The following is a 15,594-nucleotide window of genomic DNA, read 5'->3' on the forward strand; positions in this document are numbered from 1 at the left end:
TTTATTTTCACTTCCAATGAGATGCTTATGGGTGGCTCCCCAAAATACCGAGACATTAACCTTCATAGGCTGATTTTACCTTTTTTATAGGAGTATGACATAGACATAAGGTCTTACTAAATTTAGTTAGGTGAGATAGTGAAAGGGATCAGAATTAAAAGAAAACACACATTCAGGAAAAAAAACAGGCTGGTCATGATGGTTCACACCTGTAATCCTAGCACTTTGGGAGGCTGAGGCAGGAGGACTGCTTGAGCCCAGGAATTCGAGACCAGCCTGGGCAACATAGTGAGACCTCGTTTCTACCAAAAATACAAAAATTAGCTGGGTGTTGTGGCACAGCTAATTTAGTCCCAGCTACTTGGGAGGCTGAAGTGGGAGGACTGCCTGAACCCAGGGGGGTTGAGGCTACAGTGAGCTGTGATCATGCCACTGCACTCCAGCCTGGCTGACAGAGTGAGACCCTGTTTCAAAAAAAAAGGAAAGAAAAAGGAAAAAATATTCCACAGAATAATAATAGAACCACAGTATATTATCTATTATGCAAGTGGCACTGCCCTTAGCTTGTATAGAAAGATTTCTGTGGGTGCATTTTAGAATCTCTTGGGAACTACAGCTGTTACAGGGGTCTTAGCTCTTACACAAATATCCCAGTAACGCCTAACTTCTATATAAGAAATGATTTGGGAGACTGCAAACATCTAAGAGATGGTAACAGTGATAAATCTTACATTTCAGAGAATGGCTAATGATCTCTGCAAGGAAAGAATCTTTGTTTTGTTGACTAATATATCTCAAGTGCCCAGAACAGTGCCTGGCCCATGACAGTGCTCAGCAAATATTTGATGAATGAATACATCATATGATTTGTTTAAATGATACAAAGCCCTCTCTCACCTAAAGACTCTAGAATAATATAATCCTCACAAGGTATGTTAGTTTAGATCTCAGTGTAAGTTGAAACCGTCCAAAATGCTAGCATTGAAATATGTTCATTTGGGAGGTATGTGCTATTTCTGGATTTAGGTCTACAGAAATAAAAATTAGCAAAAAAAAGTTTAGTTAGGAAAAATGGCCAGGGAAATAATTTTAAAAATTCACCTTTTCCTTTAGTTTTTCTTCAACTTCTGCCAGTCTGTCACAGGTCCTAGAAAGCTCTTCTTCTTTCTTTATGGTATGGTTCTTTTCTTGTGCAACTATCTCTTGCTGCTTTTTAAGTTCATCTCCAAGAATTCTTAATTCTTCCTGGTTTTCAATGGTCTAGAAAGAAAAACAAGTTGAGATTAAAGTTAAATATTAGCTAACATTTATGAAATCAGGTAAAATATCAGCATTTCCCTTGGTCTGCAAATGAAGAAATCAGGGAAAACTATATAGGAAAAGACAAATTTCAAAAAAGAGAAGTCCTTAATTTAATAGTACAAGATGCCAAGAATCTGCTTTTTATACTGTTTCTTTACTGCTCAATTTACATTCCTACCATGAGAATTAGAATTGGATTAAACATTTTATCATGAGAGCTTAGCTCATTTCTGCCTTTAAGCCAAAAGAGACTTTTTCTGAGCTATCACTGAGTAATAATAAGACTATAGCTATGGTTTTTTCAAATACTGGGATGGCTTCAGTTTTAGCACTGATAACTGCCAGCAAGCTCAAAATGGTAGCCACCCTCTGCTAGCATGACTTGGGCTGATCCTAGTTATTAGGCTCACACAGTGATATTCTCAGGTATCAAGACCACAAAAACATAACAAGCCAGAGACTGAGAAGAAAATACCATTGTTTGTTAGCATGTTTATTTACATTCTGCTCTTTTGACAAAGCAGACATCCCCAAAACTTACAAAATTAAAACAATACAAATGGTCACATTCTACTATGATCCACAGTGAACTTCTCCAAGTATTTATTTCAACCAATACACATTATATCACCCCTAAACATAGAAAAACTAAAGTGTGAAAATATTGGCAGACATCAACAACAAACAATTAAAAATAAAATTTAAAAATTATGACAGCAAAAAATAAAAGATACACAATGGTCTATAAACACAAGAAAAAATGTTCAACATCTTTAGTCATCAGGGAAAGGCAAATTAAAATAACAATCTACACACCCATTAGAACTGCTAAAATTAAAAGCACCAATAAATATGAAGTGTTGATGAAGAAGGATGTTTGAGCCACCAGAATTCTCTTAATTTGCTAATGGCAATGTAAAATGATATAATTACTTTGGAAATCAGTCTAGCAAATTCTCATCAGGTTAAACATATTCTTCCCTATGACACAGCAATTCCATTTAGATATTTACCTTATATAAATAAAGATATGTAAATAAAAAGAGTTGTACAAGAATGTTTATAGCAGTTTTATTCAAAATAGCCAAATACTGAACATAACCCAAATTTCCATCAATAGGAAAAAGAATAAAAAAATTACGGTGTATTAATGCAATGAACTATTCCTTGGCAGTAAAAGGGAGTGTAGAAAGTCAAACATAACAGATGACACACTGTATGATTCTATTTGTATAAAGCTTTAGAAGAGACAAATGATTTAAGGTGAACATATCATGACTGATAATCTGGTGGGGAGGAGGTGATGAGCGCCTGTGACAGGGGTGTGAGGAAACTTTCTGGGGGTGACGGAACGTCTTCTATCTTGACTGGGGTGAAGAGAAAATGGGTAGAGACATTTGTTAAAAGTTGTCAGACCATACACTTCCATCAGATACATTTATTGCATATAATTTTATTGCATATAAATTATACCTCAATAAAGTTGATAAAAATCTGAAACAAAGAAGACAAAAAGGTATTGCCAAGTATACAGTGCTAAATCCTACCATTTCAATATTTTCCTTTAGGTCAGTCTTCAATTGTTCCTTTTCTGCTATAACACTCTCTAACACTTGTTGGAGTTCATTCTTCTCCTGTATTAAAGAAAATATCTTCCTCTGTTGCTCAATTATCTCATCATCCTTAACATCTGCAGTTAGTGTTTGGGTATTTTTAGCTTCCAAATCCTGTTTTTTATCTATGCCAACCATCTAAAACATAAACACATTACAGAAGAATCTCTTAAGTAGTTAACAACAACTTTAAAAATAATAAAAATAGCCAACACATCTCTTATGTGCCAGGTACTATTCTCATATCTTAACACATTTAATCTTGACTGTAACTTTATGAGGCAGGTATTACTGTAATCCTCATTTGACAGATGAGGAAACTGAACTCGAGAGAGGTAAAGTCACTTGCCAAGGTCACTCAGAGGCTTAGCCAGGTTTTGAATCCAAGTGGTCTGGCTCCAAGTTTGTGCTCTTATGTCTGTTCACTAATCAGAACAATATGGACAACTATAAATATTAATAATTGTCTTCATGTATGATAGGTTAACATGATTCGCATCTTTACTTACTTCAAAATAATGACATTAATACACAAAGGATATCTGACTTTAGTTTGTACATATCTTCCATAAATATTTTCCAAGTTTCATTCGAGTAGCAGTTTGTTTATTTACTACTAAAGGAGTAAACAATCTTGAACTCTATTGCTTTATCTATATTTCCTCGTAAAAGCTGGGAATCATTCCGTCTCCCACTCCCTGCAAATCTTTATTTTCAGAGGCAGTACTACTTACAAAAGGCTGGAGTTTTATTATATGTAGAGGGCTAAATAATTTTGATAGAGACCTATTTCATCAGGGCGAAATTCATCTTTTCTTAATGTATGTATATTTTATATACTGCTTAAGAAAAATACGTTATATAAATTCATTTATCCATAAATAAGTCATGACCAAAGGTAACCTAATGCATGAACTCATTGGTAAAGGGAGACAGAGACTGAAATTACTACTGCTGGTATAAATTTAGGGTATTATTATATAACATTACTCTAGTTCAGCAAACAGTCAGCTCCATATTGCCTACACAGGTATTTAAAAGTTTTTATAATAATTTATAATCACATTAGAAAACAAGAGAAAAATAAAGGATAAAAATCATCCATTGTCACCAACTTCACATAACAAACTATTAGAATTCTGGTAAATTTACTTCTGGAGTTTTTGCCATTAAAAGTGTTTTTTTTTTTTTTTTTTAAACATAGCTATTATAATTAATTTATATATGTGATTCTTTTTAGTTTTTATCTTTTCCACTTAGATCATATGTATTTTCACATGCTGTTATGTAACCTACAAATAATTTTTAGTAGCTGCTTAATTCTCTAGACATAAACCATACTTTATTTAGCAACCCCCTTATCGTTGGTAATGTGCATGAGCTTCTGATAATGGTGAACACAGAGCTAACTACAAGAGAAATTAAGGTGGGGAACACATAGTCTTTTGGAAGTGGTCTGTTAGATACTATAATTCAGAATCTCATATCTTTCAAATACAAAGCAGATTGAGACAAAATGTTCTGTAATGATAATCAAGGTTTATTTCAAATCTGAACTCAGCCTAGAAGGTACTTCGACTATCACAGTAATAAAATCTAATAGATCTAAATAAAAAATTGTTAGAACATGTGAAAAAGGAAAAAAAATGTCCTTTATATAAGTTTACTAATCATAAAATATTTTTGTTGAGATACATTGAAGATACTGCATTTCCAGAAACAGACACATCAAGTAGGATTGAAAATGAGCATTCCAAGGAGATTCATGATAGACCTGCTAGTGCAGCTCTCTGGTGCCCAGATGAACAGGGGAGCACTTGAAATTCCCCATTTCCACTCTTATTCCCAGGCCAGATTCCAGCATGAGCACGATACAAGACCAAACTGATCTCAGCCTTCTGTCCCAGACTTTAGGATCCCTGATGAACAGAATGGCCTCAGAAAAGCCCCAGTTACATCCTTTTATCAACATGGATAAATGATTCCAGCATAAACTTGGAAACACAGGATCTTAGCTGTTCCCAGTGAGTATAACTCTACTCTTCCCTTCATCTTCTATTTTCTCTATAATTGCATTTTAGATTTTTAAAAAACAGTTATTAATTGCCATATATTGTCAAAAGTCTACTAAAAAAACCTTCCCATCATAAAAGTGGAAGTTATTATTTCTTTCTTTCTTTTTTTTTAGACAGGGTCTCACTCTGTTGCCCACGCTGGAGTGCTGTGGAGTGATCTGGGCTCACTGCAGCCTCAATCTTCCTGGGTTCAGGAGATTCTCCTACCTCAGCCTCCTGAGTGGCTGAGACTACAGGAGTGTTGCTACCAGGCCTGGCTAATTTTTGTGTTTTTTTTGTAGAGACAGGGTTTCACTATATTGCCTAGGCTGGTCTTGAACTCCTGGAATCAAGCAATCTGCCCACCTTGGCCTCTGAAAGTGCTAGGGTTACAGGCATGAGCCATTGGTGCTGGGGGTAAATTTCAAATTGAGGTCAAATGCCTTTGGCCTATGGTTATTCCAAATTATAAATATGCTGAGAACATAAGATACAGAACAAGTGAGAGAGAAGAACTAAAGCATAAGGAGATGGAAATAAAAAAAAAGTTCCTTTTTCCAAGGCAGTATTTTGCCCCGGAGTAAATGGGGGAAAATGCAGCTCATTTTATAGAAGTAATATATAAATGTACAGAGATTTTTTTATATCAATTGGATCTTACTGAATTACTTTGAAATATGTATTTGCTTTTATTTAATAATGTATTCTGTTAAAAATGCATGACCGTACAAACATCAGTTGCATTTCTGTACACTAACAATGAACAATCCAAAGAAGAAATTAAGACAATTTTACATATAATAGCATCAAAAAAGAATAAAATACTAAGAATAAACTTAACCAAGGAGGTGAAAGACTTATCTGCTGAAAACTGTAAATGTTGCTGAGAAGAAATTAAAGAAGACACAAACGGAAAGACATCCCACATTCATGGGTTAGAAGACAATATTTTTAAGACATCAATACTACCGCACAATCTACAGATTTAATGTAATCCCTATCAAAATCCCAATGGCATCTTTTGCAGAATTAGAAAAATCTATCCTAAGATTCATATAGAATCTTAAAGGATCCCAAATAGAGAAAAGAATCTTGAAAAAGAAGAATGAAGTTGAAGGTCTTATACTTCCTGATTACAAAACTTATAAAGCTACAATAATCAAAACAGTGTGGTGCTATCATAAAGACAGACACATAAACCACTGGAACAGAATAGAAAGCCTAGAAATTAACGCTCGTGTATATGGTCCACTATCTTCAACAAGGATGCCAAGACTACTCAATGGGGACAGGATGATCTTTTCAAAAAATGGTGTTGGGAAAACAATAGCCACACACAAAAGAACGAAGTTGTGCCCTGACCTTACACTATATATACAAATAAATGCAAAATGTATTACAGGCCTAAACATAAGAGCGAAAATCACAAAACTCTTACAAAAAAACATAGGGGAATAGATTCATGAGAAAGGTCTTGGCAATGATATCTTGGATATGACACCAAAACACAGGCAACAAGAGTAAAAATAAATAAACTTGACTACATTGAAATTAAAAACTTCTGTATATCAAAGGATACAATCAACAGAGTGAAAAGACAACCTAAGGAACGGGAGAAAATTTCTGCAATATTGCATATAACTGATATATTGCATATAACTTCTTCAGAAGTATAAGGAACTCCTACAACCCAACGACAAAAATCAAACAACCCAACACAAAAACGGGCAAAAGACTTAAACAGACATTTCTGCAAGGAAGATAAACAAATGGCCAAAAAGCACACGAAGACAATCGACATCACTAATCATTAGGAAAATGCAACTCAAAACCATGATGAGATACTGCCTCACATCCATTAGGATGGCTACTATCAAAAAAAACAGAAAATAGTGTGTTGGCAAAGGTGCATATAAACCAGAATATTTATGTCCTTTTGGTGGGAAGTAAAATGGTACACCTGTTATGGAAAACACTATGGTGCTTTCTCAAAAAATTAGAAATAGAATTACCATATAACCTAGCAATTCCACTTCTGGATATATACATATCCAAAATAATTGAAAGCAGGGTTTTGAAGAGGTATTTGTTCACCTATGTTCATAGGAGCATTATTCACAATAGTCAATAATGGGTAGAAGCAACCCAAGTATCCATGATGGATGCATAGATAAGCAAAATGTAGCATATACATATAATGGAAATTTACCCATAAAAAGGAAGGGAATTCTAACACATGCTACAACATGGATGAAGACGTTATGCAAAATGAGATAGGTCAGTTACAAAAAGACAATACTTTTTTTAAGTGGAATACTGCATGAGTCCACTTACATGAGGTACTCAGAGTAGTCAAATTCATAAAGACAGAAAAGTAAAATGGTGGTAGCCAGGGTCTGTGGGGAAGGAAAATGGGGAGTTGTTGCCCAGTGGGTATAGTTTTGGTTTTTGCAAGATGAAAAGAATTCTGGAAATTGGTGTTATCACAATGTGAATGAACTTTACACTAGTGAAGTATATACTTAAAATGGTTAAGGTGGTAAATTTTATATTATGTGTATTTCACTACCAATTTAAAAGATATATACTACTATATACTATTCCAAGCTATAGATTTACAAAAGATTATTTCACCAGTCTCCTACTGAAGAATATTTTAAAATTCTAGCAGTAAATACTCTGGATAAAATAATATGAACTATAATAAAAATGATATATTATTTAAAAATTACTGTTACCAATATACCTTAGAGGTGTTTTAGACAAGTAGAAAAGAATGCTATTAATGAATGAAACCCTGGTATAACATTATAAGGCAGTCCCCCCTGCAATGGACTGAATTGTAAACTCTAAGCAAGTTTAGTATAGAAAATCTGACATAAAATAAGTATCAGCTATGCAAAATTTGGACTAACACTTTTTTGGGCCCTTTCCTTTTCTAATTGGATAAGTTTGTCAAATTGTTAGTTATTACCATTGTGAATAACAAATAAAATTGAGAATATTATGTTTAAGTATTTGAGGTTAAAGTGTATATATACAAGTATATGAAAACTTTGAAAATAAACACCCTTTACCTTCTGCTGAAATTCATCTTTAGTTTCTCCTGTACTTTCCTCCATATGCAAATTCCTGGAAACTTCCTCAGAAATTTTCAATTTTAGTGTATTAATTGTTTCTTGATGTTGTTTCAAAGATTCAAGAGCATTTCGTAATTGTTCTTGAGTATCTATGTTCTTGGTTAGAGAAATATAAAAACAATTTCCATTAGAATATGAAACAAAATTATTTTATAACTACATAATCATAAATAATAAATGATGGCGCGGAGCTTGCAGTGAGCTGAGATCCGGCCACTGCACTCCAGCCCGGGCGACAGAGCGAGACTCCGTCTCACAAAAAAAAAAAAAAAAAAAAAAAATAATAATAATAAATGATGGCCTCTGCAATGTTTTTAAGAGTCTCCAATTTTTCAAAGTTTAATCAATCAAAACCTTACCATGTTTACAGTATCGTGAATATCACTTTTGAGTTGGTCCCTCTCAATTTGCAAGCTCTCTTGGAGTTGTTTTAGGTCATCTTTTTCTTGAGTTAAAGTTTTTACTTCTTCTAAAGTTTGCTGCAGTTTCTCAGTAATCAGTGTTTTCTCCCTTTCTACAGTTTGCAGTGTAGAATCTCTATTTTCTAATTGTTCCTTCAGCTCTTCCATCTCATTTAGTCTTTCTTGAACCTCACATGTTTTCTTCTGAAGTTCTTGGGTCTTATAAGAAAGCTTTAAAAAAGAAAAAGTTAATGTCACACAGTAAAAGCAGAGCAGTCTGAGGCATACATATACACAGAAACCAAAACCCCAGGAGACTAAGGAGCATTTCTCAAAATAGCATCTTGTACCAACCTCGGTCTTCAAAGCATCCAAACTTGAATCAAATTTTTGTGCTTCTTTAGAGAGATTAACTATTTCCTGATTCATTCTCGCATTCTCCTCAAGGACCATCTTATACTTTTGCTCAAAGTCCATATGAAGGCTTTTGAAATTTTGGAATTCTTGATCAGTGCTTTTATAATTTGACTGGGTAGTTGCTAGGTCATCTTTTGTTTTCCCAATTTCTTCAAGTAAACCTTGAACTCTACTCTCCTTGTGAACTACTTCAGAAAATAATTTATCTTTTTCTGATGTTAATATATAGAGCTCTTCAGATTTGTCATGTATCTATGGAAAAGAAATAAAATTCAGGGATGTTAGCAACATATCTGAAGCAATTTTTAGGGAAAAAAAGCTTTCTCTGCAAAAAAAGAAGTTATTTACATTGAGCAAAAATTTGACTGAGGAAAGGCAATATAGTAGTACTCTTATTGTCACTTTTCTCTAACTCAGCTTGTTTAACTCTACCTTCGATGTTTTATTTTCTAATCTCTTTGAATTCTAGAAAGTAAGGCCTGCATGGAGAACAGTCAGTAAAGGCACATAATCAGATTGTCTTTATTTCATTACCCATCATTCTAAAGTGTTTTCTAACTTTATCATGCGGCAGGCATTTCTCAGAATTTGACATTTTTTTCCCTAAAGGCTTTGAATGCGTCTCAGGTTTCCAAAAACTTAATCAATGAACAATTTAAGTAATGTTTAATCATTTAAAGTTGTTATTTAAGAAGTATCTTAAGTATCAGGTATAGTCCATGAAAAAAATAAAAAATAATAAGTATTACTTAATATGTAAATAATTACATAATTTAAATAACCCATATCTTGTATATTAACAGTTTAATCACTGTGAAATATAAGGGCAGAGGAAGATGAGAAAAAGAGATAAAGGAGGGACAAAGTAAAGGGGGCAATACAGCATAGTAGCTACAATCATGGGTTTAAGAGGCAGATTTGTGCGGCTCAACTATTAGTTTGATAATGGGTTATTGGGGATAAAAGACTACCTACTTTTGAAGAGTTTATAAGTAAATTAAATAATGTTTTTGAAATTCTTTAGCATGATGTTTGCCGTATAGTAAGTACTCACATTTTTGCCATTTTTCTTTTAGGCAAGTAGAAAGAAAAACTGGCAGGCCATGGATTTACAGAAACATTCACCAGCCTGAAAGATTTGCATTAACCTCTAAAACTTTATCAGTGCAACTTCTTTTCCCTCATTACCGTCTTTTATTCAACATAACGATACTACTACTACCAAAAAAATGGTAAAGACTAAGGGTGGGCCATAATATTGAATAAATGCAACATTTGAGGAATGGCTGCTACATGGATTATACTACTAAGTATACAGTTAAATACACAAAGATTTCAATTCTGAAAGCAAATTGACTTCTTTCTGCAAAGCTTCATTTTCTTCAACTTCTTTATTTAGTTCTTTCTGAAGATCAGTAATCTTTCCTTCCAATTCCAAATTATAGAGCAAATCTAGAAAGTTTTGGTAAATTGTATAAAGATCCAATGTTGGAAAACAGGTAATTTAATTTTTAATAGTCTTTGAATCACCTTTTTCAGGATCAGCTAAAGTTTATTTGAAAAATAATCCTTTATGATTTGAAATCCATGGAAATCTTTATAAATATTAATAAGAAATGACACTAAAGCATAATAATTGAGTTTTTAAAAAATCAGAGTATAATGAATTTTTAATCATTGAAATATGCTTGAAAAATTGTTTAGGTACATTTCTAGAAGAAGTCAGATTTGAAAAAAGATGTTTAAAATTACAAAATACCTTTTGGAACTTTGCCATCTATAAGGGAGGTGAGTTTTGTTATCTCATTAAAAGCAGATTGTAATTCTTTCTCCAGATCTACTTGCATTTTCTTTTTTGCCTCCAATTGGCTTTGATATAACTGAATATCATTTTCCATTTGCTTGTATGTACTTGCAAGTTCTTGCTATTGAGAAAAACATTACAAATGCACAAAAATGCACTGATCATTACAACTACTTTACTATAAATATTACAAAAAATACTTACCATTTTCTCCTTCAGCTCCAGATTTTCACTTCTAAGAAAGGCTGATTCTCTCTTGGCATCAAGGGCTACAGTTTCAGCATCAAACAGCGTCTGTTTCATTTGTTTTTGGTCTTCAATGCTTTCCTAAACAGATGACAAAAGGGGTTCAGTGAAACCTAATTTTCAGAGTTGGAAAATTCTTAAGAGAATATGTATATAAATGTTAACTCTAGCTAACCAAAAAGCGTACAAATATGCTAGTTACCAAATATATAAAAAGAAATCACGTTTTCCTAATAAAAATATTTTTTAAAAATTCTGGTCATATTTTTCAAATTATATAAGCAATATATCAAATTATATAAGCTACATATCATAATTTAGATCTGTTTTGTTTAAAAGTTAACACAATTGTTGTTCAGCGAGGCTGTTTTCTATGTATTTTTATTTTGAGTTATTCTCTTCAACACATGATAGGTAAGTAGTTAACAGTTATATTAAAGATATTAACCCACAAATTGAAAAGGAAAAAGACAAATGATCTAATAGAAAAACAGAGAAAAGATATGAACAAGAAATTCACAGATGAAAAAATGCAAATGAAAAATAAATGAAAAAAATCTACAACCTCATTTCTAAAGAGAAGTGGTATTTTAACATGACTTTAGCTTATATGAAATCAATGATATGTTCTTGGAAAAAAATTAATAAATTAATACATGAATAAATAAGGAAAAAGAAACAGTAATTTTTAAAAAGTGGGCAGTTCTGCTTGCCACCCTATGAACAGACACTCCAGAATATATAAAAGTGCCTTGCTATCCAGGGCCTCAGAATAGGATGATATAAAATGGTATGAATCCCTTTAAAAAGAATCATTTGTCACAAATAAAAGGCAACAAAAGAATAGAAGGTAACAAAAACTAAAAAACTCAATTGAAAACAGAAGAACAGAATCTAGTCTTTTAAAAGTTCCAGCTAGAAACTGTTACTATAAAAAAAAAAAAAGTACTAAAAACTGGAATCAAACATACTTTCTTGAAGCAATCAGGTATATTGAAAGCAAACTGAAGAGATTAAATGACATCAACATCAGATTCAATGTTATTTAATGCCAAGATCTTCTATCAACTAAAATCATCTAGAACTATAAAATTATGAAAAAATATACAAGTTTAGATATTTAAGATTTTGACTATATACTACTGCATGCATTTGTATAAAACTACTGAAAAAAAATTCAGAATTTTAAAAATTTACTTTTTTTTTTTTTTTTTTTCCTGGAGACAGAGTCTTGCTCTGTTGCCCAGGCTGGAGTACAATGGCATGATCTCGGCTCATTGCAGCAAGCTCAAGCAATCCTGCCATCTCAGTTACCCAAGTAGCTGGCAGTATATGCCAGGCTTATTTTCACATATTTTGTAGAGACCAGGTCTCATTATGTTGCCCAGGCTGGTCTTGAACTCCTGGGCTCGAGTGATCATCCCACCTCAGCCTCCCAAAGTACTGGCATCACAGGGATTAGCCAGCATGCCTGGCCTAAAACTTAGTGATTCTTAATGGGAGCCTGTCCTTAACTTCTTTATATTTACTCAGAGGATGATATGATCAACTTTCTACAAACGTAACTTTATCTCTAAAATGGCAAATATACTAACAGTCCCTATGTCATAGGGTTATTGACAGACTTAATAAAATACATACAAATCTATTACAACAATACCCAGCACAAAGTAGGTCCAGTATAAGCATTTGCTAAGATGATGGTGTGCTATATATATTTATGTGATTACGTAACAAAATAAGTCTGATTTTTACCAATGAGTATGACAAGTCCATTTTTATATTTTCTAGCTTTTGAGAGTCGATGTATTCCTGTAGCTTCTTAATCTGGTCTTCCTTTTCTCTAAGCAGCTCTACTTTTGAACTTAGTTCATTCTAAAAGAATCAAAGGAGAGAGTAACAATTTAGAATCTGATCTGAAGTCTACGGGATAAAAACAGAACTTATATATATTAGTTTAAATCCATAGTAAAATTCAAAGTCACTAATATTTTAAAAACATAATTCCCTTATTTCTGACATTATGATCAGTTACATATGTTGCATGTTTTATAGTTCTAATTGTTTATCAATAGAAATACCCACATGAATGCTCACCTCAAGATCTTGATTATATACTTCTGCATGCTTAACTAAATTCTTTAAGTTCGAAATTTCATGAATTAGTTGCATCTGTAAGAGCATGTGAACAGGTAACAGAGCAAACCAATAGTTAATAAAGCAAAGCAAAGCAAAACAAAAAACAAAAAACAAAAAAAACAAAAGGCATTGGTTCACTGCTTCAGAATCACCCAACAGTTAGAAAGGACTGAGATCAATTGTTCAAGCTATTGCAACAAAGCACCTCATTATTTAAAAATACTAGAAATATCACCCAAAACATATCAAACAAATGAGGAAAAAACCTTAGCATGACCCCACCAAGTAGCTGGATCATCTGTTAATAAAGCTACAATAATGTCAATAGCAAATTAGTCTGCACCACTTGGAGGAAAGATTTAAAAAGTGGTAATCAAACCTTGAAAAATACACATTTAGTAGATTTTTGTTTTCAGTCAGTTAAGTACAGAAATGTATTAATACTTATAAAGTTTTTTTTTTTTCCTTCCCATAAAGTATCCATCTGGCTCTACATTGGTGTACTACATTGTAATAAGCTCTGATTTAGAATCTAGGTTTGGTTTAGGGTTGTTTCATGCAGTGCCTTTACAATATTATTACTTTCCACCAATGTTACACAGGTATGGAATGATCAACTATTACCTTGATTTATTCCAGAGGAAATATTGTACTCCATTATACTGTTCAACCATGTAAAAGTATAAAGGTAGAAGTATTTTTATTGAGGTTTCCTTTCTACCAAAATATCTGTAGCATTAAATATCCGAGTACTAAAAAGTTTGTTGAAAACAAGTAAACCACACATAACCAAGATAAACATTTTCCCTGTAATTATTTAATCTTCATAATCAGATGAGCACTTACAAAGTAAAAGCACATTCTAATACTACGTAAGGGGCTTGAAAATAGTATCTTAGGCCGGGCGTGGTGGCTCAAGCCTGTAATCCCAGCACTTTGGGAGGCCGAGACGTGCGGATCACGAGGTCAGGAGATCGAGACCATCCTGGCTAACGTGGTGAAACCCCGTCTCTACTAAAAAATACAAAACACTAGCCAGGTGAGGTGGCGGGCGCCTGTAGTCCCAGCTACTTGGGAGGCTGAGGCAGGAAAATGGCGTAAACCCGGGAGGCAGAGCTTGCAGTGAGCTGAGATCCGGCCACTGCACTCCAGCCTGGGCGACACAGCAAGACTTCATCTCAAAAAAAAAAAAAAAAAAAAAAAGTATCTTATTTAAATATTTTCTGGATGTTTAACTGAGTCCTGACTAGTTTTAAATTTCAGACTAGTGCAAGTGTTGACATGACTATTTCAGGTCAGCGCTATCCAAGAGAAACATAATGTCAGACACATATGTAATTTAAAATGTCCTAGTAGGCACATTAAACATAAAAAGAAAAAGGCAGAATTCACTGTGATAACATATTTTATTTAATTGAATATATCAAAAAAATTTCTTCCAAAATGTTTTTTCAGGTAATCTATCCGACATGTTTCTTTAGGTAATCAATATAAAAAAATGAATGATTTTACATTCTTTTTTATACACTTAGGCCAATTCAGACTGGTCCCATTTCAAGTGCTTAATTGCCACATATGGTTAGTGGCTACCCCACTGTAGAGCACAGTCTTAGACATTTGTACTGCTTTTAATTTAAACTGGTTCCATCTTTTACCTTTTCTTCCCTATTTTTAACTTCTGTGAAAGAAAATCACATTTACCAATAAGGAAGAATCAAAAATCAATCCTAACTTTTAAAAATAACTTAAAAGAGATTGGGTACATTCAGGGTAGTACAGCCATAGAAAATGAAAGCATTTAAAGAATACTCATTTAGAAAAGAAAATTTTCCTACTTCTTATTTGAAATAGCACTTTATCTTAGGTACTGGTTCTTATACACAGAAAATAATTAGCTTTTGTAAAAATAAAAACATATGATCTGATCTATAGTTAATACATTGCTACCATTTAAATTGCATAAATACTATTTACATTGCAGATTTAAATGGTAATTGTCAGTAGGTAAAATGAAATATTTAACTTAAATCTCCAAGCAGTAAAAAGTATAAAATTAAATACACCAAGTTAAAATACATAGATGGTAAAGATTTTTCTTATTCCTTGAGTATTGTGACATTTCCCATTCTCCCTCTAAAACATACTATTTAAGCATCTCACGTTACTACTATATTCCCACTAGAAAATTATATACAACTTGGGTGATTTTTTTTTTTTTTTTTTTTTGAGACAGAGTCTCGCTTAGTCGCCCAGGCTGGAGTGCAGTGGCGCGATCTCGGCTCACTGCAAGCTCCGCCTCCCGGGTTCACGCCATTCTCCTGCCTCAGCCCCCCGAGTAGCTGGGACTACAGGCGCCCGCCGCTTCGCCCGGCTAATTTTTTGCATTTTTAGTAGAGACGGGGTTTCACCATGTTAGCCAGGATGGTCTCGATCTCCTGACCTCGTGATCCGCCCGCCTCGGCCTCCCAAAGTGCTGGG

At 33.4% G+C, this 15,594-nt stretch overlaps 1 protein-coding gene across 1 annotated transcript in view; it reads right to left on the bottom strand.

The window, feature by feature from the left end:
* CENPE (centromere protein E) overlaps window positions 1-15,594 on the bottom strand; it is a 94,053-nt gene that overhangs the window by 49,773 nt on the left and 28,686 nt on the right. Inside the window, exons 17-27 of the mRNA XM_025384835.1 lie at window positions 13,075-13,149; window positions 12,733-12,852; window positions 10,936-11,058; window positions 10,687-10,852; window positions 10,254-10,379; window positions 9,276-9,292; window positions 8,865-9,179; window positions 8,469-8,741; window positions 8,047-8,205; window positions 2,850-3,053; window positions 1,102-1,260 (exon numbers count right to left, since the gene is read on the bottom strand). Coding sequence (XP_025240620.1) covers window positions 1,102-1,260; window positions 2,850-3,053; window positions 8,047-8,205; window positions 8,469-8,741; window positions 8,865-9,179; window positions 9,276-9,292; window positions 10,254-10,379; window positions 10,687-10,852; window positions 10,936-11,058; window positions 12,733-12,852; window positions 13,075-13,149 — 1,737 coding nt within the window. The remainder of the gene's footprint in view (window positions 1-1,101; window positions 1,261-2,849; window positions 3,054-8,046; window positions 8,206-8,468; window positions 8,742-8,864; window positions 9,180-9,275; window positions 9,293-10,253; window positions 10,380-10,686; window positions 10,853-10,935; window positions 11,059-12,732; window positions 12,853-13,074; window positions 13,150-15,594) is intronic.

This window comes from Theropithecus gelada, chromosome 5, assembly GCF_003255815.1.
Source record: "Theropithecus gelada isolate Dixy chromosome 5, Tgel_1.0, whole genome shotgun sequence".
Lineage (NCBI taxonomy): Eukaryota > Metazoa > Chordata > Mammalia > Primates > Cercopithecidae > Theropithecus > Theropithecus gelada.